At 55.6% G+C, this 26,499-nt stretch overlaps 4 protein-coding genes across 4 annotated transcripts; 2 read left to right on the top strand and 2 right to left on the bottom strand.

Moving 5' to 3' along the window:
* Positions 1–721: 721 nt before the first annotated feature.
* On the bottom strand, positions 722–7,660 carry BESB_065820 (DnaJ domain-containing protein; the record flags this gene model as incomplete). The annotated part of the gene is made up of 14 exons (XM_029364975.1): positions 722–853; positions 955–1,125; positions 1,242–1,310; positions 1,599–1,763; positions 2,057–2,233; positions 2,493–2,646; positions 3,113–3,205; positions 3,617–3,739; positions 4,071–4,163; positions 4,637–4,798; positions 5,459–5,585; positions 6,122–6,433; positions 6,903–6,986; positions 7,384–7,660. The coding sequence occupies 14 exons, from the start codon at positions 7,658–7,660 to the stop codon at positions 722–724; spliced, it is 2,139 nt and encodes a 712-aa protein (XP_029218558.1).
* Positions 7,661–12,014: 4,354 nt separating this feature from the next.
* Positions 12,015–13,750, top strand: BESB_065810 (CRAL/TRIO domain-containing protein; the record flags this gene model as incomplete). The annotated part of the gene is made up of 2 exons (XM_029364974.1): positions 12,015–12,706; positions 13,204–13,750. 2 exons carry the CDS (start codon positions 12,015–12,017, stop codon positions 13,748–13,750), a joined length of 1,239 nt encoding a protein of 412 aa, XP_029218557.1.
* Positions 13,751–16,031: 2,281 nt separating this feature from the next.
* Positions 16,032–18,045, bottom strand: BESB_065800 (uncharacterized protein; the record flags this gene model as incomplete). The annotated part of the gene is made up of 4 exons (XM_029364973.1): positions 16,032–16,235; positions 16,685–16,900; positions 17,193–17,322; positions 17,516–18,045. 4 exons carry the CDS (start codon positions 18,043–18,045, stop codon positions 16,032–16,034), a joined length of 1,080 nt encoding a protein of 359 aa, XP_029218556.1.
* A 1,648-nt stretch (positions 18,046–19,693) lies between these two features.
* Positions 19,694–24,648, top strand: BESB_065790 (4'-phosphopantetheinyl transferase domain-containing protein; the record flags this gene model as incomplete). The annotated part of the gene is made up of 6 exons (XM_029364972.1): positions 19,694–21,081; positions 21,721–22,049; positions 22,269–22,353; positions 23,133–23,219; positions 23,584–23,670; positions 24,012–24,648. The coding sequence occupies 6 exons, from the start codon at positions 19,694–19,696 to the stop codon at positions 24,646–24,648; spliced, it is 2,613 nt and encodes an 870-aa protein (XP_029218555.1).
* Between the last annotated feature and the right edge of the window lie 1,851 nt (positions 24,649–26,499).

Raw genomic sequence — 26,499 nt, 5'->3', positions numbered from 1 at the left:
AATATTTCCCTCGGGTGTATGTTTGAATGCTACCCAGTCACAAACCACCTAACTAAATTCTGAACACTCTGGCACTGTGAACAAAACGATACTAGGGTCGATTCAGCTGGTATCTAAGGGCTCAGAGCAGCACACACGGTTGTGGCGATGGGGGCCATTAGCACAGCACCGTTCCTGATGTTGTTGGGGGAGCACCGCTACGCTGACACGACAACCCGCGCCATCGTATTGGCGAGAACTATGCTGAACAATTCATCAACCGAGGATTCTGACAGTTTAAGCAAAATTAAAAATATTAGTGCAAGACCGTCACCAGCACTGCCGAATAACAATGTTGGAACGTGAGAGTGACAGTGGTGGGCTAGAGCAACTCAAAAGCATAGAACCACCAGCAAGCAGTTCACCAATAAAAAAACGGAATGACTGAAGTTCCACAAGGCTCCACGAACTGTATCGAAAGAGCATCGCGCTGTCTTTGCTGACATGATTAAGGACCAGCCACATGCTACAGGCACATGTCGCTGCATTCAACCGGAAGCGGGGGATGAAGGGCCAGGCGGAGCGAAGGGCTCCAATTACCCCGATTTCTTTGCCAAAATTACCGCCCTGATCTGCGAGCCACAGAAGAACATAGGCGAGCGGAGAACCATATTTCGTCTCGAGCGAAGGACAAAACCGAAACTCCAAGATCTGCGCCGATGTGTTCACTGCCAAGACCAAATCAAGCGCCTACCTGTCTGAAGCGTTCCACGCACTCCTTTTTCGTCTTCCCTGGCACATCAGCTGCAATTGCAGTCCATCGCTCGCTCGCAGGCATGGACGCTGGATGCTTGGCCAGTGCCTTCTCAAGCGCCTGAGATTTAAAAAAGTGACAACAATAATTCCCCGTGGATTTTGATGAAGACTATTGTTTTTCAATATTTTGCAACAGGGAATTCCTGACAAAGAACTCACGAGTTGTTGAGCAGGTGTCCACTCCGTGGATTCTCCATTTTCGGTCTTCTTCGCGGGCTGTGAAGCTGTAGAAGAATGGGAACGTGTCTCGCCGACGTCTTTTTTGTCAGGATCTGCCTCGATCTTTTTGAACGCACCTTGGTTGTGAACCTTGAACTGATCAAATGCAACCTGATACGCATGGCATAGAAAAACGGAATTGGCATAGGAGAGAGGACCGCGCATCGCTGGTTCTCTAGAAAGGAAATCCGCGCACCATACAACTACGCCAAGGTACGCAGCCTCACCTGGCTGATTTTGGAGCCCATGGCTTTGAGGCTGGCGCCTTCCGACATCTCTTTGGTCTTCTCCACAACCTGCTAGCAGACAAATCAAGGCACAGGTAACCGGAGTTGGGGCCCTTAACACGCCACTAGTTCAAAGGCCTCCTCTCTAATAGAGCCTGAGAGACACCACCCTTTGCTTCCACCGTTACACGACTGCCGGAATATCTGGCAAGTGTTCATGCGACGCGTGGTGAAAACTCTTAGAATGCATATTCATTGCTGACCAAATCGCATTCTCCCTCTGCGTACTCTACTACTGGCCTCTAGGGACAGTGCCGTGCGCGTACAAACCAACACCTCGTTTAGGCGCTGTCTTACTTCCTCCTGCGTCTTTGTGCCAATCAAGTCTGCGATCAACTTCCACCGCCGGGCAGTTCCACCAGGGAACTTCTGCAGGCCCTTCGCTAGCAGAGACAATTCATCAGGCGTCCACGAGCTTTGACGAGCGAGCCTCTTTGCCTCCTCTTGCGCCTTTCGCTCTGCCTGAAAGCAGACGTTGGATTCCACGCGGAACCCGTGCAGCAGCCAGACGCACGATAATCGTCCGTCCACTGTCCTTTATTCACATCGAGAGAACCCGCGTCAGTTTGGGCGGGCTGGTAGCGGAGTCGCACACTAGAGTGCTGCCCGGATGACGGCATGCAGGCAGAAAACATGCTAGGATTTGGTCCGGGCTCCACTGAGGAAATCACGCACACTCTGATCTCCGAGCCCCGCTTGCGCTTCAGGGGATGCATAAGAATTTTCAGTTGTAAAAGGCTCATTCCGTCACGCACCAGCCGCCTGGCGTTTTCCTTCACTTGCGCTTCCTCCTTGAGTCGGTCAGCCTCCTTCACCTGCTGCCACCGGCGCGCAAAAATGTCTCCAACTTTCTCGCACGTGGCGGGCGTCGCTTCGCCCAGTCCCTCGGGGATCGGCGCAGGCCCTTCGCGTGCCTCGCCCTCCGCGGGTGCCTGAGCACATGCAGATCGAAGAGGTGTGGCGAGAGCCCGTGGGAGGATCGCAAGTCATCCTGAACTGCAGTAAACCCACGGATGCGTACAGTGGATGATTCAGGAGACGCGCAAACAGACGCTGGAACACAGACACAGGGCTGAGACCTCAGTGGGAATGGGAGATGCATGGTCGCTGCACGGGCATACGGGAATTGATGGCTCCTCGGCGCTTCGTCTGCTCGTGCACGCTGACTTAAATCGGTGTATGCTGACTTACATCGATGCCCACAGTGGAGTGGATCTCGCTACACATCTCGCGGAGCTGCAGAAGCTCGAGCTTCTGGCACAGATCTTGAAGCTGGAGAGAATCGAGGTAGTTCGGGTGCGTATCGCGGCAGAAAAGTCCGTGGAGTTGCCGAGTTCGCTGGCGCCTGCGTGCGAACCAAAACGACCGTCAAACAGCCACGCCACAACAGCAATGGGCACACTGTTGCGTGTGGGTGGAAACAAGTATGCAGAGCAAAACAAAACACGTCGGATGGCCGCGACACGAAGACATATGCAGACAACTCTCGCAAGTGGCTTGCACATGAGCGCTTGGGGCAGCGGAGACCGAAGACACATCAACGCGTCTCGGAGCCTGCCTCCCGAAGCCCTACGCGAAACCATTCGTGCCCTCTCGGCGCGAAGGCACCACGACGCACAGCAAAGCGAGAGAACCCGCAGCCCTGCTGTCCTGCATGCAGTGACGTCACCTCGCGAGCGCGGGCGTGGGTTGAAGCCTGCGAGGGGACGCGCAAGGGCTCAGACGTCCGCGCAGGAGCCAAGCAAATCGTGACTCGCGGCTGGCATGTCGTGAACGCTCTCCAAGCTCCCAACGCAGAACACAACGCTCACCATTTTTTGTGGCACTCGCGCTGCCGACGCTGCTCCTGCTGCTCGCGCGCCTTCTCCTCGTTTGCTCGACGGATTCGCTCCTCTTCGTCTTGTCTGCGAAAGCAACGCCCCGGCAATCAGACCTCCCTGCCTCGCCACACAAGCGCCCGCGCTTTCCCCACGGCGTCCCACCTGGCGTGGACCAATCATGGCAGACTCGTCTACCGGCCGCAAAGCCTCAGGCGGGCAGGCAGCCAAGCAGCACACACATCCAGCGCGACAGTCGCGAGTTCGTGAAGGCCAACAGCACCCCTGGTCGCGCAGAGTCGCCACAAGGCATTCGCGCTCAGGTGGAGGCAACGCGTCGAACGTTCTAGACGCCTTCGTCGCGAGCAAGTGGCTGCAGCTGTAGCGGAGCTGTCTCGTGTCTTGCACCACGTCCGTGAGTCGGTTGCCCGCCGCGCCATCCGGTTGTGTCTCCTCTCAGGGGCCTCCGCCGCCTAGCGTCCCCCAGCGACTACTTACTTTCGCTTCAGCTCCTCAGCCTCTTTCCGGCGCTTCTGCTCCTCTGCTGCGCGCTGCTTGGCGGCCTTCTCCTCCTCGCGCTTCTTCTTCGCGGCCTCCTTCTCCAGCAGAATGCGCGGGTCGCTAATTGACAGACAAGACACGCCAAGCTGAGACGCTCGATAAATCGCAAAGGAGCTGCGACCCAAAGTGCGAGGCGCGGCTCTGAGCTGAGAGCTGCCTCGCATCATTACTCCCGGCCTCCACTCCAGGGAGAGATCGAGAACGAGGACAGTATGAAACACGTCTTCTCCACGAAGAATCGAGACGAACGCCGGTACATGGAGGGGTAACTCATGCAAGTACGGAGGTCATCGATGAAGATGAATTCGAACGCACCGCGCGAGAAGCAACAAACGGCCTCCGCTCGGCGAAAAAGATAAAACACCATCGCATGAGTACAGCACAAACCTACATTGAATAGGCTGTCTCGACGAGTTTCTGAATGCGCGCTCGCTCCGCCTTGGCGTGCTTCTTGCGAATCTTCAAGTTCTCGCGCTCCATCCACCTAAATTAAAAAAAACGCAACGGGCCGCCGGCGAGCAAACGCATGAAAAGACCAACGGACAAAAACCAGAACAAACCAAATGACTCCACACAAACGTGCGCATATATATATATATATATATACGTATAAAGATATTCCATGAAAGCTCCTGCACCTGCGCGGGTTGCCACATAGAAACATAAAGCTGATGAGATACGTTTACGCCTCCAAGAGACGACGGCCGATAGAGCCGCCTCCGTACATGTGCCTTCAGTTTGCGTATTTATGCATCCATTCACGCAGATAAACGAGATGCACAAGGCTGTCAACATTCAGAGCACACTCCACCAGAAATCAACCTACATGCTCCTACAACAGTCTGGGCACCGCGCAGGCTTACCGTTCCTCCGCCCCACCCTTGGGCGACAAACCCAAAGAGTACAGACAGAGGAAGCGAATGCCGAGTTCTGCGACGAGGGTCTCGCCCTTCTTACCTGCGTTCCTCGCGGCACTCAGCATCGTTCAGATCGTACTCGTCGTGAACGCCAAAGTCGCGCCACGACTGGAAGTCAAACCAGAAATCGTAGAAGTTCTTCACGCGATTCATCGGCGTGTCGGGATCGCCCAGCGACGGTACCGGCCGGCGCAAGGACCATCTGAGCCGCGACAGCACACGAGCGAGAATGCCTACGTTCGCGAGTCCGTTGACAAACTAGCAGTGCATGCATACGCGGAAACAGCGAGCCGCGCGGATGCAGGCGTCAATACAGTCATGTGCGCTCCTGTCGTAACAGCATGCGTGCGCATGTATAGAGGAGATAAGAGACGCAGGTTCCCGCACCAACGAGCCGACTCCGCGTGGCCTTGTTCCCTCAAAAAATTGAACACGTTAATTCATACAAATAATTTAAACGCTATGTAGGGACATATGGATATACGAAGAGTGTGAGTCCAGGAATGTCGGCAAGCGCGAACCGAGTAAATACAGCGAACCACGCTACACAATTCCACGAAAAACCTGCGACGCTCGGAACGAAATACAAGCCACGTGCACACGAGAGAGAAAAGCAGGAAACACAGCAGAGGCCGAATGAAGCTAAGACGGCAGCGGCTACGCGAAAGAAGCACAGAGCGATCGCCGGAGAAGGAGGAAGGAACGAATCCCACAGTGCAGAACGAACCAGGGAGCACCGCAAGGGAAATCGCGAAGACGTGCGCCGGCACCTGCGCACGAAGCAAACAAACGCGCGATCGAGGAAAGGAGCAATTCAGAAGCCGCGGCAGTCCACCGTCACAAGGGCCAGTTTGCAACTTGCCTGGCGTTGCTTTGGAAGACCGGCGTGAAAACGGCGTAGAACTCTTCGGCTGTCTTCGCAGCAGAAGCAGAAGGGATGGTGTCGTCGAACGGCAGCGCCGAGTCGTACTGCCGCCGAAACTCGGTGTCTGAAAATAAAACGGCGAGGCCTCTCATCATTACATGATCGCTATTCAAACGCGGGTACCGTGCCGGTATGCCTACCTCAGAACGAAGAAACATGCGCGTAACTGCACGTATATATATCAATAGTTATATGTATTCGTAGATTGATTGAGAGATCAAATAGCGAGATAGACATACGTGTTACTGCCTGGTAAACAGACGCCCACGGATTACACTCGTGGTTGTCTACATATATATATAACATAGATAACCAAATCCATCTATATATATAAATATATATATATATATATATATATATAGCCCACAACTATATGACCATAAAAATATATAGAGAGCGATGGATAGGCCAATGCGGTTCTCCCAACCTGATCGGGGAGGTGCTGCTTTCGAGTTGGCTGCTCTGATTGTGGCCTTGGAGATCGACGCGCACCACAACTTACGTCTGTGCGCAAGCTCGGTCTGGCTCTCTAGCGCGTGATGCACATCAGCCGCCGTGGGCATGCAGTGCACGCGCGCCTACCTGTGAGCGCGCGCCTACCTGTGAGCGCTTCGTAGGCTTCTTGGATCTTGAGGAAGAAGGCGTGACCTTCTTCGCCGTCTTCTTTTTTCCCGTCGAGGCTGAACGAGGAGGCGGAGGGCGAGAGCGTGCCGTTTTCTGCAGCGCCTTCCTTCGGGCGCCTCTTGGCCTTGTCAGGGTGATGCTCCAGCACCAATCTGCGGTACTGCTTCTTGATCTCGTCGGTCGTCGCGCCTTCGCTGACGCCGAGGATTTCATACAGCGTTCGGTCCTCGTTCACCAGGCGCTTCAGCCTCGCGCTACTCGCGAACGACGACGACCCGCCGCCGCCGCCTCCCCCCGCGCCTGAACACACAGACGCCCGACGCGCAGTTAACCCGAGACGAATCGCGCGATCCGAGCGATGCCCACAACGCCGCAGCGCATGCGGTGGTCCAGATCCGCCTTCGCGGATATTTACGCAGATGCGGCGTCTTGTCAGGCGGTTTAAGGGCTCTGTCGACTGCCAGGCAGATCTCGCGGCAACACACAGAACGCGCGCAGGCCCGCAGAGGAGGGACGCACTCGCGGCGCCGCTCAGCGACCGTGTCGAGTCCGCCAACCCTAAACCCTGAAACAGACGTTTCCAATTTGAAAATATGCTTTTAACTATATAAGAACATATTTGTTACGTAAAAAAGATCGATCTGGTTGATGCCTTCACGACTCTCTCCTGGCGATGTGTTATCTACCGCGAGAGAGTTGCACGAGGTACCCAGGGCGTCGATTCACCGAAACCGATATCGCCCGGCGCTGTGCTTACCTGCGGATTTTCCCTTTCGCTTGTTCCTCCAACGTTCCTCGTCGACTGCAGAGAAGGTCTCCTCGCCCTCGTCGCCCTGCGAGCCTGCACGATGCGAGACAGAGCGGGGCGCGGACAGGTAAGCTGCAACGAATACCTCTGTACCTTCGCAAAGATTCACAGTGCCCTCTACGCGACAAGTTCGAAAGCAATTCCTAAATCCCGCTCAGTCCAGCCCGCGAAGCAGTGACTAGGAGACACCGGCGCGCCGGACCGAAACGGGTAAAGGAACGATTTCCAGTAAGGCGTGGCGTCACCCGTGCTCATCTACGCTCAAGCAGGCTGCCGCGACGCCGTAGTGTCGCACTACTGGAATCGGCGCTCCGATACAGCACACGAATGAGCTCTTCGGTTCAGCGGCAAAAGCGAGCGCGTTGGTGTCTTCTCTCCTTTCAATTGGAGTCGTTTAGCTCCACCATAGAATGCGAGGAAAAGCACTCACGGTTCCCTTTTTTGCCTTTGCCTTTACTGGAAAGCGAGATGTCTTCGCCGTTTTTGGCAGAAATTTCGAATCGCTCGAAGAAAACCCGTCCCGCCGGCTCCACGCGCCGCTGGGACGTGCACAGCGCGCAGGCGACGACCGACTGAAAAGCGCCGTCGGCGCCGAGGTCATCAGCCGCGACGTTGCAGAGACGAGGAAGAAAGAAGGACGCAGCCGGCGGAAACAGGCAAAAAAGAGACGCTTCAGAAGCGCAGGGGGAGGCTGAATCGGCCGCCATGTTAGATTCCAAAAGAAGGAGGTTGAGAAACAACGGGCCAGAGGGAAAAGAGATTCACATGAGCCGAGACGAAGGGCGAGTCGCGGGGAGAGGCGGTGAATGTGGAGACAGGGCAAGAACCAGTAAGCAGACGAAGAAGGAGACAGGGCAAGGACCAGTAAGCAGACGAAGAAGAAGAGCCGCGACAGACGCTCGCGCAGTCGATTCTCCTTCTTCTCCTCGGCTTATTTTCCTCACTCGTGCCTCTCTGGCTCACGTCGTCGCCTTCAACTTCCTCCGCTGCGCTCTGCGGAGCGTCACCAGGCGCGCGAGGCCGCTTAAAAAGCTCTGCAGATGGGGGGCGGGCATGCGCAGGCGAAATGGCTGGCTGTTCGCGTTGCAGAACCTTTACGAGTGAACAGAGCAACCGCGGCAGGCGCTCAGAGAACAGTGGTTAACTTTTCAAAGGTTGAGAAGCGCCGGTTTCGTAGTGCAGGTCTTTCCGCTTTGGGCTCGACGGGGCTCTCGAGAGTGCCTTCGGCGTCCATCTACGGGCAGGCACCGCAGAGGAAAACGAGCAAACCGCGCGGCGTGGTGACGCCTCGGCTTTTTAGGGGCAGACAGGCAACGCGAAAAGCAACGAGAAGTTGAAGCCACACGCACGGAATCAAGAAAACGCAGCGCCTCTCCGTGTTCCGTGATTTCCTGTTTTACCAACAAATACAGTTAAACCACATGCGCATGCAAAAGAATTCACGCGCAAGCTGCAGATGGGAAAAAGCCCCGCGCGCGTGGTCCCATGCAGCTCTGCGTACAATCGAAATCGTTCCCCCATCGCTTTTTATCGACCATTCGTCCTCCGCAACTTATTTATGCTCCCGTATATCTGACTCATCTTACTCCTCGCCGCGTCTCATCTCTCGTCTCACCTTCCTGTCGCGCGTTCACCGTTCAGATTTTAGCCGTGAAGCCACCTTGTCTTTCACGCGCGATTTTCTCTCGGTACCTCGTGGCTTCAGAATGACTTTGCTGCACCAGTTTACCAGAAATTCCAGCGTTTGATGCGAACAAAAGAACTACGGACTCAGTTGAATCACGCCTACTAGAAAGAAATATAGGTGGAACTGCTCGCGTTGCCGGAAGAGTGGGAACCTCACAATGCAGGTGTTTCTAGCCGCCGAATGCGTCAGGCGTGAACTGCTGTCTTCCAGATGGGAAACGGGAAGCGGACATCTTCAGCCAGAAGGGACGAGCCGGATCTCACAGCAAAAGAGGCTGATAGTAGCCTCTGCCACCGAATAACGGTGCCGACGACGAGGAATATTCCGTTCGCGCCACGAGATCAAACCATTTCCGCGCCGGTGCGGCAGTACCACTGATTTTAAATTTTGGCTCACTAGCGGCCTCCAGAGAGACGGTGTTTGCCGAGTCGTTTCAAGCTTATTCCATTCTGAACTGGGGCTTGCGTAGGCTCATCTCGTAGTCCTGTGCGAGGATCTGAAGGTTTTTATGCACAGTGCTCAAATTCCAAGCGGTGTCCAGGTCGGCCGGATGAAGTTGTCTACGTTTGGAGTAACTGGGATGTCCGTAGGATCGGTTTCAACTTTATGAGTGGAGTGCAGTGAACCCAGGCCTATTTGTTCCGGGTCACTGCAACGAGAGCGATTGCATTCGCTGTTAGCCAGCATACACTGTTTTTCGTGGTTTCAGAATACGCGGATGTACATGGTTTTAGAATAGAACCAAAGAGCGAAACGGGCGCACTAACGATCCTACGTCCTCAAAGTCACAGCAGACGTGCTCAGTTCCTCTATCGGTCACTGGAACGAAGCGCCCGAAGCTGCTTCGCGACGAATACTTAGCGGAGCAGGCTACCCACAAGCTGTGTCACCAACGTGTCACGGCTAACAGGTTTTATGCATAATATTATATGTATATGGGCACGGGAACGTGTGGCCTTGGCTATGGCGTACAGCCGTCATTCAGATGTGCATGTGAGATTGACTAGAGGCGTCTCGCCAGCTGTGAACACTGGCCACGGGCGATGCGTCATCTCGAGGTCTCCTAACTGGGAAAAAGTGAGCTCCACAGCGTTTCGGCTCCCGTCATGTTCGCTGTCTACCGGGCCATTCGACATCCTGTCAGTACCAAGCGGCATGTGATTCGCTTCCGTGGTGCGTAGCGATGTGTGTTTCCCGGTCGTCATATGCCCTCATTTGTCCAGATTGTGTGACAGAAATGATTAGAGCCGCGCCGCGACCGTCTGCAACCATCAACCTGCAGTCAGTCTTCTCCCGCGCAGTCAGCTATACCAGCTCGCGGCGTGCGCGTACTGCTGGTGAGGACACAGGCTGGCTGCGAGCGTCGGAACTGCTGGTTGCTTACCCAGATATGGCAAATAGAGTAACACGCCTCGCACTGGAGCGCCTCGTTTCCTGCGGAACGACTTGCTTTAAGGTCTCAGGGACCATCAGCACGCGCGCACGCGGCACCTATGCTCCCTAGTATATTTATTTCACGAATGCCTTCTATATTCCATGAGATTAGCGCCTTGCTCATGCGTCTCGACGGGAACCGTTCAACGTTACTGCAAAGATGACGGACAGAGATCGCAGCGTTCATTCCCGCTTGCGCAGTTGTCCAAGTGCCCTTCATCCCTTCTGCTCCGCACAGGCGTCCGTACTGTTCCATTGCTCGGCTATATCGCTTGACTGGAAAGCAGCTGCTCTCGCATGTCACCATTTCTATCGAATAGTACAACTGTTGAAATCGTTCCAATATCAGGGTTCTTGATTGATGCTGAGACCTATCTTCACCACACACCACCGATAAGATTAGTGCAGTGAGGAATATGAACCGATCAAACAAGCGCATTCAGCTGTGATGCCCTTATCTCGTGGCGAGGCGATTTGTCACGGCCTGCCGCAGCGCAACCGTCTAGCCTTCGGGAAAGTCGCTCTGCCCGCCAACATCGCTGGCCACACTGCTGCTCTTGAGCAGAGAGCTCTGAAAATCAGGCGACCAAAAAACAGATCTCTCCAACAGGGGAGATGTTGCAGGATGATATCGCACAGCGGCCCTGTATACGCTGCCGTCGTTGTACTAAGGCGCGTTGCCCTTGCTGCATGACTGGTTAGTTCCTTATCCCCGATACGCTTCTCTGTTCGCTTAATACGAGCAACGTCGCTACCGCAGTAACTGATCTCGCTGGCAAATCAAACAGAGATACACATCCTCTGTGCTGTGTCCCCGCGTCTGTGTTGTTTCTTCCGCCAGCGACGCGCGGAAACAGCCACTAGCGTTGCATGGCGCTCCCTTTTAACGATGCCCTCGTATTGACTGGAACGAACCATTACATTTCCGGAGTTGGTTTGCAGTGACACACTGTTATGTCCGTCGATTTGAGTCCGCCGAGTTCCGTCGTTGTGTGTCATCTTTCAAAGAAACGACGAGAGGCACAGCGCAACCTGAGACCGCAGCATTGTTCCACGGGTCGAGAAGCGCCCGCCGCTCGTGCCCCTGCCAGCTGCCCATTCTCGCCGTGGATGACGGAAACAGGTCATATTTATTAGTCTCCGTGAATTCCTTCCTCGCGATAGCCGTTTATGTGCCTGTGTTTCTGGTGCGCAGTTTTCATAGACGAGGCCCGACGCGTGCCTTTCGTAGCGTACAGCCGGGAGACGGTCCGAAAGGGAAACTGGAAGCGGTTCACCCGCCGACGTTGGTTTTCTCAACGCGTGAAAATCGTGTAGAAAAAAGCGGGCCGGGAAGGCAAAATTCTTTCCGGTGTGCATGGTCACCTTAGTAGGCGATTAGAGGCACCGCACTGAACCTCGAGGTAGCGCGGTCGCGGAAAAAAGCGCACACATCTTCTCCAGGCGCCAAGCCACGCAACCAGCTATAACAGGGGAGAGCAAGGGTACAAGAAAGACGTGTATCAAGATCAGAACGAGGATTAATCCTCTCGATTGAGGTGTCCTATTTGTTCTCGAGGTACTAGGTCAAGTTTTTCTGACCCACTTCGACGTGCTGTTGCAGGCTGTCGTCGCGGCTTCACAGCACGTTCGCTGTTTTCCACAGGTCCTCTCTCTTCCGTAAATCTGGTTCTCGTCTCCCTTCTGGTTCTCCTTCCGAGCACGTCTCTACCTCGTATAGGACACGACGTCTGAATCTTGTACAGGATATCTTGGTCGTCGCCGTAAACGGCGTCATCTCGGCCGTCTTCGTCGTTTCTCACCGTTTGAGTCTGTCGTGCCGCCGTCTCTGTAATCCGTGTTGTCTTCTTTCCCTTACCCGGGCCCGCGGCTTTCTTTGCTTGCTAGCGCCGTCGCGCTGAGGAGCCTGTCAGTCTTTGGCTGTCCGCAGTTTCATCAAGATGATGCAAGAGGCAACTGTGTCGCCTGTCCCGGCGGCGGAGGCATGCGTCGATGTGAGCCGCGAAACGCAGGCCGAACCCTGCCAGCAGAATTCTTCCCCCTCCGCTGCACAGACAGAAGGCACCATAGAGACGGTATCTGTTCAGACGGGGCCCCCTCCCTGTCTCTCTACGACGCCTCCGCGTTTAGGCACGCTTCCTGGCGACCTTTTTTCCGCAGAGGAGCTCCAGAAAGTCGAGGAGCTCCGCCGATTCATTGACACTTTCCCGGTCGAACCTTCGTCGCCAGAGAGCGGCGCAGCGGCCTCAGCCGCAGTGGAGGCGACAGTGGAAAAGTCGCTCTCTGCGTCGAGCTCGTCCGCGTCCTCGTGGTTCTCATGGGCGACAGCAGAGTCGTCCTCGGGGAGCGGCGAGTCCGCGGAGAAGGCGGTTCAGGCCCAGGCGACGGAAATCACTTCGCTGACCTGGGACGAGCTCGTGTGGCTCGACGACGACTTGCTTCTCTCGCGGTATCTGAGGTCCTACAATTGGGACCAAGCTGAGGCGCAGAAGCAACTCCTGAAGACGCTGAGCTGGCGACGCGTCCGCAAGCCCCACTGCATTCCTCCTGAAGAAGTTGTGGGCACTGCACAAAAGGGAAGCATCTACCGAAAGGGCTTCGACTCCAGGGGTCGCGCGATCATCTACTTCAAGTGAGGCGCGAGCCGACGCATGTGCAGAGAATCTCAGAGGGATATACTGCGGGGAGATTAGACGCAGCGAGGAACTCGCGGGGCGAGGGGCCGGGGGCGGGGGGGGGGGGGGGGGGGGGGGGGGGGCAAGGGGGTGGGAGCGGAGAGCCCCATCGTGGTGCCTAGCGTGAGGCAGATGACTTGGGAGTATACGTTAAAGCTTTAGGGTGATTGCAGGAGAGTGGCAAACCTCATCTCCCACTTTTTTTACATGCTTTTTCCTGAAGGATCCCACACTACTAGCTCCCTGTCGTGCGTTTGCCTCCGGCAGCCATGGGCCTCTCAGTGTCTCTTCTGCTCATTGCTCTGCTGCCGTTTCATCTGTCGTTGGCTGCTTCATTGCTGTGTTTTTGCCGCCCTCTTGGCGGCTTTGCTTTGTTTTATGTGTGGAGTTTTCTGGAGAGTTCCGCGCGTCCTCGCACACAATGGCAGTCTCTGCTTCGCTTTCTTTCATTCAGGCCCGGACGTGACTCCGGCACTTCGTCGAACTCCTCGCAGCAGTACATTCTGTACACGGTTGAGCGCGCGATGCAGTCGCTGGACCGGCTGAGTGGCAGAGACCAGCTCGTGTTTCTGCTGGACTTCAACGGCTGGGGCCTCTCGCAGCTTCCCAAGACGGAAGTGTCGCGCGAAATCGTCTCCATTCTGAACGACCACTACACGGACGTGCTGGCCGAGGCGTACATCGTGAACGCGCCGAGCTACTTCGACGCAATCTGGCGGCTGGTCTCGCTGATGGTGCATCCGGACACTGCAAAGAAAGTCCAGTTTCTGCACACGAGCAACGCGAAAGACCTCGCTCGCCTCCGCGAGGCCATTCCGCCAGTTTACCTCGAGACGTGCGTCGGTGGCGACTGTGCATTTGACTACGACCACGTAGCCTACTGGGAAGAGGAGCGCAGGCAGTTCTGCGAGGTGATGCAGGCGCGCGAGAAGCAACTCGCGGCGCTTCAGGCCTCCGAAAAACTCCAGGAGCGAATCAAGGCGAACGGCCAGTCTAGCTAGAGAGCCGATCAGCGGGAGAAGGCGCGAGGTCACGCAAAAAGGAAGGCATGCAACACACCCGTGAAAAACATGAGCAACCGGAGAAGTGAAATCTCTGAAAGAGAGACAGCGAGGCAAGGACGAGAGGCAGACGAGCACGCGCGGATCAGGGGTGCCGTGAAGAGGTCCCCAGCCATCGGCGGTTGTATACAGAGGGACGCATGCACGCGTGCGCGTGAACGTGCAAATGCGTCCATATAGAGAACGTATATACCAGCTTTAGGCCGTGTGCGTATCTGCAGGCAGAGGCTCAGCGAAACGAATTTCTGCATCCGCGCGTCCTCCTATCATCCAGCGGCGGTTGACCTCCATACATAGATGCGCGCGCTTGGCGTGTATACTGACACTGAGAAATATTTTGCGTTCGGTGACAGATCTCCACGGGCAGTGACTTTCACTTGATTTACCATCGCTCAGTGCGCCTGAGGAACCCTCACGTCAGGGCCAAGGGTTTCGGCAGAACACAAGAATCCTCGCCTATGGCACAGTCAACTGAAGCGACCACACGTTCGTCACGCACGCTGCAGTCGCGCGGAAACGATGCCAGATGCCGAAAAGACGAAGACAGCTCAGATTTTGTGAGCGAGGCATTATGCGAGTGGAGAGAGAAAAACGTGCAGCTGGTAGTTGCAACTGCATCAGCGAGATGCTCTGAAGAACGCTCTTTATCACCGACGAGAGCGAAGCAGCTGAAGAAAGCGAAAATGATCGGTTCTTTCCTCGTCAGCTGCAAAAGACGTCTCTGAGAACAGTAACATCAGATGCCGTGTATACAAACGCCGACTCCATGTCGCCCCAGGGCAGTCGCGCGGTCACATCCTGCTTTGTGTCCATTGCGAGAGCGGTTTGCTAGCTTTTGCAAAGGAGCCCGCTCCTGATCTATATGCGGGTCTGCGCGTCGGAGGCAGTCTGCTAAACTGGACGCTTCGAAGCATTAGACGTGCATAATCTCCAGTGGTCACGCACTGCGAGACTCGCAAATCCGCAGTCCTGGTTTCCAGAAGCCATTCACGAATATGAATATATTTTATATATGCAGTCAACGGGAAAATGTCGCGGACGCATTTTTAGCGTTGCGGCCCTGAACATGTCCGTGAGCTGCAGCATGAAGATACTACAGCCACAGGATTTCGGATACGCCGGATCCACACCTCCATGCCAAGCGAACGGGCTGAGTTCTCCCGTCACTGTTCATGCACATCGACGAAGCCGAATTCGCGCGACAGTTCAGAGAGAGGGCATCGCTATTTCATGCGCAAAAACGCAGAAGCAGCAGGCAGAGAGCGGACCGCTGAGCGCAATGCAAAGCAGCAATTGTTTGTGTTTAAGGCTTGCCGCTGACCGGCGTGGTCAAGAGACGCTTTCCGTCTGAAGTTATGCATCAGGGTCATCTCGGCCAAACCGACGGTTACCCCGCGAGCATAGCACCGCATCACGTGAAAAATACTCGTGACACACTTGACGTAGGTCCGTCCAAAGATGAGTCAATAGACGTGTAAATCCACGAATACGACGCTCCCACATGGGTGATCAGCTGTACGTACACTCGGGATGCGCCCGAAGCCGCGTCGTCCCTGGCCAGTGTCAGCAGGTTTTGCACACTTGCAGCGGACATGCCGCCTCCCGGGTCCTTTACGGAGGCTTCCTTTCCTGAGGCTTTCTCTCAGCGCCGGCAAGCGAGCACTCGATGGTGGCTTCACAGAGAACAGAAATGCTGCGCTTACTGACGTGTATCACTTTTCCACAGGTGTGTACACTCTATGACTGAGCATGATTCACATGAGTACGGCCGATGACCAATACAGACTGGCACAAGGAAATAAGCAGAAGACATTGCATCCTCCAACGCAGTCATTAAGAAAGTGCGTATCGTAGCTGGGTTATGCGCCTTCATCACAGTAAAAAAACTAACTGTCTCTGATCTTTCTCCCCCTTTCCGGATTTCGCTTTTTATCGATTGAGTGAATCGGTCACGCGGTGCTTTGCGCACTCTGGACAGATTCGTCCTTCCTCTACGTTTGGAAGAAGCGACGGCCGGTGCTGGGTACCTCTGCGGGCACTACCGCAATTCCGCTCCTGCGCTGTATGCCACACTAACTGTCGCTGGCTGCTTTCTGTCTCCTCGACTTTTGGGTTTAGAGCCTTCTTGCTGACGCAGGTGAAAAGATCCTAAAGGCGCGCGACACTCGCAACACAACTTCGCGCCTTCTTCTTTAGAACGTTTTTCATCCACGCCTGTGCGTCAGTGCGTCTTGCTACCGCTTCGCTGATCCGCTGGCGCAGTCTTTCGCCCCCTTCCTCGGTCGTTGCCGACCGAACACTTTCGCTTCTTCATCCACTTTCGGTAAACAAACATGCAGGCAAGGAACAGAAGAATTACGATGACGACCGCGTAGACGTAGCCCCGCACGCCGTTGATGGCCACGCGGCTCGAGGGCGATTCCGTCTGCAGAAGCAAAGACACCAGGCTCGAAAAAGTTGACGGAAGTTCGAACCCAACAATTGAAAGGCGTAGCTACGTACACACCGTGTGCGCAAACACATCCACACACGAATACGAATATACCTATACACATGCATCTATATATTTGCCTTGAACACACAGGAATATACCTACACACGTATATGTATATATATTTATATATATGCCTTGAAATCTGAAAAAAGCCTAGCAGACGACGTTTCTACGTATCCCCGCGCACCCGCCTACAAACATAACAACATATCTCTCTTTACACGTCGTTCAACAGCCTCCGATTCGCGCCCTTTTCGCCCCGCCAGCTGCTGCCGTTCTTCTCTCTGACCTGCCTGTCTCCCGGTTCTTTCAGACGCAGTCTTCAGCGCCACTAATCTGCGTGGTTTCCTGCGAGACTGCGCGCGCGCCAGCGTACTCACCGCGAACTTGCGAATGGATTGCTCAGCGAAGCTGTGCTGCTTCTTGGAAAAGCGCAGCGGGGTCGTAGGCCCGCGGTAGAGTGCCGCGAGCTGCTCCTGCGGGCTGAGGTGGCCCCGCGTAAGCCGCTGCACGTCATCGGGCGTCTCAAACGTCTGGTAGCAAGCGACCCAGGCGCCGTGGAACATCAGACGAAGCATTTCGTCCTGCCGCATGCCCTGAGAAACGGGAGCCCCAGAAAACGGCGACACACACGCACGCACACACGTCTACGCGAGTCTCGCAGTCATGTGTGCCACGACGCAGAAAATGCATTAGCCTATATCTACTACAAGCAGACGAACAGATACACGCGCACGCATGCGACGCCATGTGCATGAATGCGTGTGCCACGCTGGACCAGCAGACTCACGGTGCACTGGAAAACGGCGAAGCAGCAAGAATGCACACACGCCGAGGTTTGGACTGCGTGGACAATGCACCTCCTGTGCTGCTGCGTGGAAAACTTGCCTTCTGCGGCGAGAACTTCTCGAGCAGATCCTTGTACGTCGCGCGGTTTTCCGCCAGGTGACGCTCCGCGAGCCTGAAGCAGCCGATGTGCTTCAGCATCTGATCGCCCTCAGAGAGCCGCGTGTCCACTCTGAAAAGAAAGACGAAAACAGTGTGCATGACGAGAACTCCAAACGCAGCTGCATACAGTAGGCCACAGCGCGCGTGAGCACGGACGACCCGCCTGCAACTAAAGACCCCCGTGCGAGAGTTACGAGGGTTCAAGGCTGCTGGCACACGGATAAGACGAAGCGTCCACTGCGAAAAATAAATTGGGAAGCTACCTGTCGAGTTTTTCTTCTTCGTCTTGGTCGATATCGTGCGCGAGGGGACTGTGCTTCAGATCTGCAGTGAGTCTGTCGAGCGTCTGAATCGCGGCTTCCGCGACGTCAGCGACGGACAAAGGCGCGCGGCCGCGGGGCTTCCACTCGGCGTCGGCCTCGAACTCGCGCGCCTCATCCAGGAACGGGTGTCGGCTCTGCCCTGACGGACTCGTCTCTGCGCGATTGGCGCTCGCCGCGCCGCGCGCGACAGGCGAGGTGAGCAGAGCGGTGAGGAGCGCGAGAATGCAGGCCGCGCGCAGGCGTGGGTGCGGCGCGGAGCAGGAAGCCCGTAGGGAAGGTAGGCCAGAAGACGGCGATGAGAGAGGCCTCTCTGCAGAAAGACGACAATCCTCGGGGTGGCGACAGACGCTGACACGCGGATGCGCCGAGTCACCTCGCAGGGGCTCGGCTGCGACATATCCAGTCGCCTTGGCAGCGAGAGAAAACGAGAGACAAGGTCTCCTTCGAGTGAGCCCGCAGCGCGACTCCATGCTCTCGAAGATGACGGAAAAACGCAGGGAGGTGAGACGGCCGCGGCGACGCAGAGAGAGCGATTTGGAGTTTCAGCGAACTAAAAAGTCTACGAAAAAGATGGATCAAAGGGAGAATACACAGCACACCCAGACGGCGCAACAGCTGTCACCACACACGTATCCAAGCCTTCTGCCACGACTGGGACCGGAAGGCAGGGAAGCGTCGGCCGCCGCGCGGGCCGACCGAAGTCGAACGCGTGGGGCTTCGATAAGATACCGCGAGCAAAAAGAGACAACGAATCCGCCCGAGACGCTCGGGTTTCAGGCGGCTTGGTTGTGAGCAATCGTTTATCCCTGAGTTTTTCAGCTAAACTGAGAAAAGTGCATGTTTTGCGTTTTGCACTTCTCTCGAAACCCTCTTTACGCTCTTCCTGACGTGGGCAGTTGGTGCATCCATCTACCAGCCAGGGATACCGTCGCATCCACGCCGCGAGGGACGCGGATCGCCCTCCAGTGAAAATTTTGTTCGATTTCAAATGCGTCGGTCGCCCTCTCAGGTCGCGCGTTTTCACGTCAGGTGCCTCAGCCGACCTCTCGCTCCTGAGCTGGCGCCGCAGATGAATCTCTGTGGAAAAGGCAAGCTTCTGACGGTGAGCACGGAGTGATGCATCGATACAGCATACACAGCAAAATGTTTAGTGAAAACAACAGATAGACAGGAGGCGGCACGGGCGGCTTTGGAAGAGTTTAAACCGCGAGCACACACTGGTTGTGCACGGCGCGCCGCACTCCACGGTTGAGGAGGTCTCCGACCTGACGCTAAAAGACGCGCTTCGTGAGTGGAAAGAGGATAAATGCACAGAGAACTGGAAAGGGGATTAAGGAAAAGAGAACTGGAGAGCGAAAGCGAAAAGCAGCACGCAGCATCTGACTGAACAGCGTGCTAGTGCTGCATGCGAGCCTGCGAAAAAGCGAAGGTGACCTCGTGCTCTTTGCTGCTGTCTCTGCAGGACTGCCACGGGTCAGGCGACGAGCGGAGTCGATTTCTCTGGCGCGAGTCGACTCCACGCGGCAGAAAAAAACAGAATGAGAACGAGGAGGTGGTCTTCTATTATTTTGATTTACTTTGGGCTGTCCGTCTTTCGCCGTCGGCATCGCGTGTGCGACCCGAGACGACACCCGCGGCAAGAGGGAGACAGCCCCCCTTGGTATCTTCGGCCACATTTTAGCGAACAGCTTTGTGTGAAAAAGAACATCTGTGCCCTTTTTTCCGGCATTCATCCCTTCCGGTGCTTTTTCTGTGTCTCTCCGATGGTGGATTCAACGTTGTTTGGGCAACGCGTAGTCTCGATGGCGATAAAAAGTCAGTATACTAACCCCAGCTCCACACATCGATGGACGGCATCGACTCGCCCGCCGCGGGTGTATCTACACACCAACGTATCATCCCTCCCTTCCCTCCGTCGCCGCCTGCATTTTTTAACATTTCATTAGGATGAATACAGTCGTACGGTGGCTGCCTGTCCAGCGACACGCAGTCTTTCTCAGTCTGCGACTCTCGGGCCCCCCTACCGATCATACCTTGTGTGTTTGAGGCTGTTCACGTGTGTCGTTATCCCCCAAAAGCGCAGCAAGCCTGGGACGTTGAGGTTCTCCAGCTCACATCATGGGGGCGAGGCCCGTGTCCTGCGTGTCGCGCATGAGCGCAGCGACGCGGGAACGCGACAAACTTCCTCTCGAAGGTAGAGACTCCACTTCTGATAGGACTCCTGCCTGTCAGACTTTGTTTTCCCCGGCCTCCCCTCCTCGCCGACGTGGCCGGTTGACGGCTGTTCGCTCCGCCGCTTCTCTTGTTTTGGTCTTTTTCCTGGCTTTCCTCTTGTCATCGGACGCTTTCTGTGAGGCGACTAGCGCTCGACGGCGACGCATCCGCCGCATCGCTGCGTACTCCTCTTCAGCAGAAAAGCTGACTTCTCCCGCGCCCTTCTCGGTCCTTGCGTGGATTCTCTCCCTCGCTTCTGTCGCCGTCTCTCCGTCCGCGACTGCCGTCATCGGCCTCTCCGCGGCGGCGGCACTGCAAGCGCTGCCTTCGCCGTGCCTCTCATTTCCTGCGTCTTTCGGCTCGTTCGTCGGTTCGCCCTCTTCGCATGTGTTACCTCTTCCTCGCACTTCGCCGCGATCTCATGTCTTCTTCGCTGCTTGCTCGCGGTCTTTGCCTTCGGGCGAGAGTGCGCCTTCGCCTCTGCATGCGGCCTTCTTGCTCCCGTGCTTATCACACGAGGTGTCTCTCTGTGTCTCGTCCTATGGCCCCTCTGCGCCTGCCGCCTCTCTCTGTACGGCTGCTTCTCCCCGATTCCAGTGTGCCTCCAGGTCTGCTCGTCCCTATTTTTTAGTCTCCTCTCTGTTTGGTTTTTGTCCTGTGACGCGCGTCTCGAGTCCCTTCGCCCGCTCGGCGCGATGCTCAATGAGGCGGCCGGGAGACGTGTCCGCGCGACAGGAGAGGAGACGAAGACGCCTTGCCGCTGAACACCATCCGCCCCTCGCGCCAGACAACGACGGGGAAGATGACGACCCCCTCGCGGACGTTGATGCCTTCCTCGATCGTATCGAGAGAGAAGAAGTGCACAAGCAGCCGCGAAGGACCTTCCGCGCGTCGCGCGCGGACGCGCCGTTCTTCAAAGTGTCAGATGCGCCGCGCGAACCTCTTCAGCACGCGCTCCGTGGATTGCCCTCGTCGCGGGCTTGGTCGTCTCAGGGCTTTCTGGTGGGTTCTCCGCCATCTTCGCCGTCTCAGTTGTCGCCTGCGTCGGCCGTCTCCTCCGCGGGGTCCGCGCCGACTGCGACGTGTGCAGTTCACAGCCGAGACGCGCGAGGCATGCGGGGCGGCTCGGTGGCATGCGTTTCCTCGCAGGACAGCGAGATGGCGAAGCAGGAGGAGGAGGACGAAGACTGGGGCGAAGGCGACGTGACGGTTGACCGCGACGCTGGAGCGGATTTTCCGCTCGATGAAGGCCTGCTTGCCAGACAAGCTGAGGCGGTGCTGGCGTTCCTCGGGTGAGGGACGGGCAATTTGCCACGCATGTGAATCGCCAGGATTCGGCTGCGAGGGAAAACAAGATGCGTCATGCAAACCCGTGGGAGATGTGCGTCTCGACAGGATCGTTGCTCATGATGTATCGGGTGTAGGCAGAGATAGATAGATATGCATATAGATCTAGATAGGTATAGGTAGTGTAAAGTAGAGATAGACCGATATCCATACAGATCTAGATAGATAGACAAGTAGATATGCAGCTACTTCTAGCTGCATATCTACAGATATACACATAGATTTAGATAAATCTTGATAGCCATTGGTAGATATGCCGGTCAAGATAGATAGATGGATAGGTAGATAAACATATCGACCTTGATATTTGCCTAAACCCTAAACCCTACGTATGTCCATCTGCAAATATCAAGGTCGATATGTTTATCTACCTATATAGAGATAAATAAATGGAGATAGAAACACATAAATGACCGCGCCGTCGACGCTTGCGTCGCTTCCCTCGCATCGCTGATCTTCTGCGCATGGGCATGCGGGGCGTTCACCAGCGGAGGGGCAACAGTAGTTGGCTGTGTTGGTGAAAGGCCTTTCAACATCTTACTTCGTCGTCATCACTCTCCTCTGTTTCGCATGCGGCGCCTCAGGCTGCGGGCGTTTTCGGCGTCTGTTCACCTCGTGACCCCCGAGCAAATCCGCGAGCTGAACAGGAGCTCGCGAGGCGCCGATGTGGCTACAGACGTCCTCGCCTTTCCATCCCGCCCCTCGCCCGGCGTCTACCGCGAGATGCGGCACCTCTTGAGTCAGTCCGCGCGGCGCGGGCGGGAGGTGACCGCGGGCGATGGAGGCAGTCAAGGTGCCGGCGCGTCGAGCCGAGGGGAGGCAGGCGACGGCACAGAGTGGGCGCAGGCGTGGAGGACGATTCGCCTTAGAAGCCCTGCGGATTTGACACTTGGAGAAGTCTATTTCTGCACCAGTAAGCGCCGTCGCACCTGTCCCTCTCGCGTGTGTGTATGCGGGGAGTCGCTCTCGAGTCCTCCTCGGCGTCTCCGTCGACGACTCCTGAGTTCGCGCCGCTTCGCGTGAGGCCGCTCGACGTGTGGCGCTTGCGCGTGTGGGGCTGGCGTGGCTCTGGCGTGCGGCGCTCTTGGCGATTTGTATTTTGCGCGTGTGGCTTGGTGGGCGTGCGCGGCAGGTGTCATTCAGCAGCAAGTAGAAGCGGATCGCGCCGAGATTGAAGGCCTCGCCCGGCGAGGCCTTCGTCTGGTCTTGAGAGACACGTAGGAGCTTCACGTTGCCGAGGACGTTGGCCTCACCTTGCCCCTTGCTCGCGATCTATCTGTCTATCCGGGTCTGCGCATCTGGCGGCGGTTCTGCCCGTAATAACGCCTCGTCTCACGTGTACCTATGTGCGTAGGTGTTATCTATCTATCTATCTATATCTATCTATATCTATATATATCTATATATCTATCTATATATATCTCTCTCTCTCTATCCATATCTATCAATATCTACATATCTATACATATGTATATATATATATATATGCAACCACTTACATATGGATGCATGTATGCACATATGTGTGTATATATTTCCATCCAGTCGTCCACACATCTATGCGTCCATCAGCACAGCTGCGTATGGCCGCGAATGCGCGTCGGCGCCTCCTGAGGCACTGCAGACAGGCTCGCCTGTGAGGACTTCGGTCACAGTTTTTGGCATGTCTTCAATGAAAGACAGTGGTCGCTTCGCCGGCTCGCCGGCTCATCACGCCGTATATTGTCCAACGTAGGCGATCATGAGAAGGAGTCTAGACGCCTGCAGGTTCTCTCCAGTCGCTTCTGCACGGTACTCCGCACAACCGGCGGCTCGCAAGGGTCGGCCTATACCCCTTTGAAAAACTGCACATATCTCTATACTTATCTGTATTTTTTTATATTTCGAATGTGATTGTGCCTAGTGGAGTGAAGCGTCGGTTGCGTGGCTGACGTTGATGGTGCAGATGCCACGGTTTTTCTCAGATTCTCCGCGTGTTGTGGCATTCCTTTCTCAGAGGAATTAAGGGCCGTCTGAAGCCTCGACTGTCAGTACAGGAGCGCCTGCCTCTCCTCTTCATGCACGCCGCGCTTCACTTAATTGGGTTAGGCTTCTGGATGTTCGCGTCGGCTGGAGAGGACGCCAATGTCTCAAGCGCTTTAGAGGGTTTCTGATACCTGCATATTCAGACGCAGAGCCCCTCTCCGCCTTGGAAAGCTCTGCAACGCACACGCCAGGAATCTAGCCAACAACCAGTTATATATATATTTATGTATATATGTATATATGTATCGGTATACCGAAATATAGAGGTGTATATCAATGTACGTATCTGCAGGGATCTGAATATGTACATATATATATATCAGTGTACATATTTATATATATCTATGTATGGAGGAACTTGCGTATGTCGGAGCAAAGCGTGTCTTACAGGGACGGCGATTGACGGTGTGGATGCCTCGCAGGTTTGATCATGAGGAGGCACACGAAGCGAGGGAGATGGAAGCTGTCGAAGAGGCGCTTCTCGCAAAGTTTCTGAAGGCCGCACAACCGTAGGCCATTTCCCGCTGGCGTGCATGTGACTGGATGGCGCTGGGGAGCTGCTCATACGTTACAACTCGCGTTTCTGCGGAGTGATCCGTGACCGCCATAAGCTCGCTGTGCCGGGGACTACGCGCGGGCCAAACTAGTCTGCTCAGCTACGGGGGTAGCTGGACTGCAGAAACATGTCCTCACATTCATATATATACAAGTGGGCGTGTGAATGTATTTGTACGTATGTGTGTCTGTGCCTGTTGGATATGCGTTTGCGCATGGGCATGCAATACCTTCAGCCCCCGTTGCGGCTGCGGCTGCCGATGCGCGTGTGACTTGTTGCGGCGTTTGTTTACAGACGCGCGCTGCTGCAGGGAGGAGGGCCGTTGGCTCCCCATTTTCTGGTGGGCTCGGGGCTGGACGTGTGTGCCATTTCGCGCATACGCCGCTTCATCCTGGCGCAGGTTGGAGAGCAGGAGGAGGCGCGCCGCGACTCCGAGCAAGGCGCGCAACTCGAAGTCGAGGAGCTGCCTCTGTGCGAGGCTGAAGACGAGTCTCGAAGCGACGCCGCACCCGCGGAGGGAGACGCTGCTCAGAATCCTGGAAACGCGGCGCCGGCGGAAGCGGAGGAATCGGGGATACTGCCGGAACACGGGTGTATGTACACCTCACGCCTGAGGCGGGCGCTCGCGCGGATTTTGACGCCGCTAGAAGTCCTCGAGTTTCTGCAGCGTTTCTGCCCCCTGCACGCCGAGGGACGTCAAACCCCACTGGACAAAGTACCAAGGCCCGCCAGCCCCGAAAAAGAAAGGAATAGCTCCGTAGACGCTGTGCGACAGGACTCCGATTTTCATCGAAACCTTCAGCGCGCGTCGGAGTTTCTTGCCGGTCGCTTCGCAGCCAAGGAAGCGCTGGCCAAAGCCCTAGGCGGTGCAGGACTTCGAAACCTCTCTCCAGGCAAGTCTCGCGGAATTCCAGCGAGCTCAAAGCTCTAACCCGTAGCATATATATTTATTTGCAGCGTGCGTGCCTACGCGTGTCGCCCATAGACAACACCACCATATCAACTGTAGTGTCTGCTTGCTGGACTATTATTGCTCTATAGTTAGATATGACGGTGATCGCCAATGTGCGTAAGCTTTTGTGCCAGTCCTTGCGGACGTCTCCGCAGGGCTGCCGCAGCGCAGCCTGATGTATTAATCTCTCGTGCTCACTTGCCTACTAGCATTTAGATATATATAAATGTAATACATATACAGTATATATAATACATATACATATATATGTATGTATATTAGCTATGACCAGGCCGTACTCCGCGCCTGATCCTGCAGGTCCGCGCGCGCGGAGGAGACATATTCCGTTGAGGCTGGACATGCTCATACATGGAGTGTTGCGTCGTTTCTGCGTGTGCGTGCCGCGCAGAAGGGATTCGGTTGAGAGACGTGGAGATTTACAAAGGCTTGAACGGGCAGCCCCTGGTGCGTCTGCTCGGCGCGGCCCTGGAGCAACAGCGCCAGAAACGGATCTCGAATTTCTTCGTTTCCATCGCCGACGACGGCGACCTGGCCATGGCGACGGCGACGGCGGTGGGCACGTAGGCATGCTTCAAAAATCAATGCCTCTCAAACGTTCAAAAACAATGTCCGACACCGAACACTCTCGCCAAAATGGTCCCCGTGCTGCGCGCGGGAAACTGCCGGCAGTAGTCTGCCCCGAGGTCGCGCGCCGCGCACTCGCCGCACACTAATCTACTGAATGTCTAGGAGCGAGAGACACACAGGAGGCGCCGCTGTAGAGGTCGTATATACATTTACCCGGAAACCCTTAATTATATATATATATATATATATATATATATAGGTTAGCAGCTAGCCAGGGAAGTCGATGAAGCGAGCGGGGGAGTCAACTACGCGATCCCATAGCAGAGGCCTTGCAGACGCACGAGAAACTTTGAAAACACATGAGATCGAAACACGGCAACCCAGTCTACTAAACAAAGACACTAAAGTTCCTAAATGACTGACAGTGCCTCCGGTTGTCACAGACAGACAACCGAGTCCTTTATGATTGCAGTTCCCCCACAGGACAGGCAGATAAACACTCCTGTGACCCGCTGACAGGAGTGCTCGCCCTGTATCGTCCTCGCTGAATGGGTGATTGTGTTAATAAGCGCAGCGGTACGGGTGGGATGCCAGTGCGGCGCCTGCAAGAATGAAGACTCCGGAGCGGCTGTTCGTACTCTGTTTTTAAAAGCTTCCAGAGCTCAGATAAGAGCCACTCCAGGGCTGAAGAGTAGATAGAAGACTAAGAGCGACGCGACGCACAGCACGCGAGTACTCACTGAACTACTACGAGCTGTCCAGTCAGCAAAGGCGCACTCCGCAGTGGCCTCGCACTCGGACGCACTAACGCTTCCTCCACCCTTGGATGCTCCTCTGCTCACAAAGTGTCTCTCTGCAGCCCCAGCGGATTTCTCTTCTCGATAAGCAGGGTTCTGCGCCTTGTACGGTTCATAAATCTGTGAGTGAAAAAGGCTGGTTCCTGGGGTGTATGGTTGCGCACAGCGCACATCCGGGGAGCTCGATTGCGCTCAAGGCCGCGCAGATCGACCTTAGGATTCTTCCTCTACTTAGTACGAAGGGGAAATCAGCCATCTCACACCCGGCTAGGCGCCGCAGTCGGTAACCTGGAGTGAACCACGGCAGGCGCAGGTCGCGAAACCGCATTTTCTGAGCCGCCTTTCGAAGTGTCTGTAACCGCGTCGCATGACTCGTGCGCTGCCGTTCGCCAGCCACGCCCCTGCACCGGTGCGTTGCTGGCATTTAGACAGAGGGAGGACGCTT

This window comes from Besnoitia besnoiti, chromosome VI (genome assembly GCF_002563875.1).
Source record: "Besnoitia besnoiti strain Bb-Ger1 chromosome VI, whole genome shotgun sequence".
Lineage (NCBI taxonomy): Eukaryota > Apicomplexa > Conoidasida > Eucoccidiorida > Sarcocystidae > Besnoitia > Besnoitia besnoiti.
This window is presented reverse-complemented; position numbering and strand designations above follow the sequence as displayed.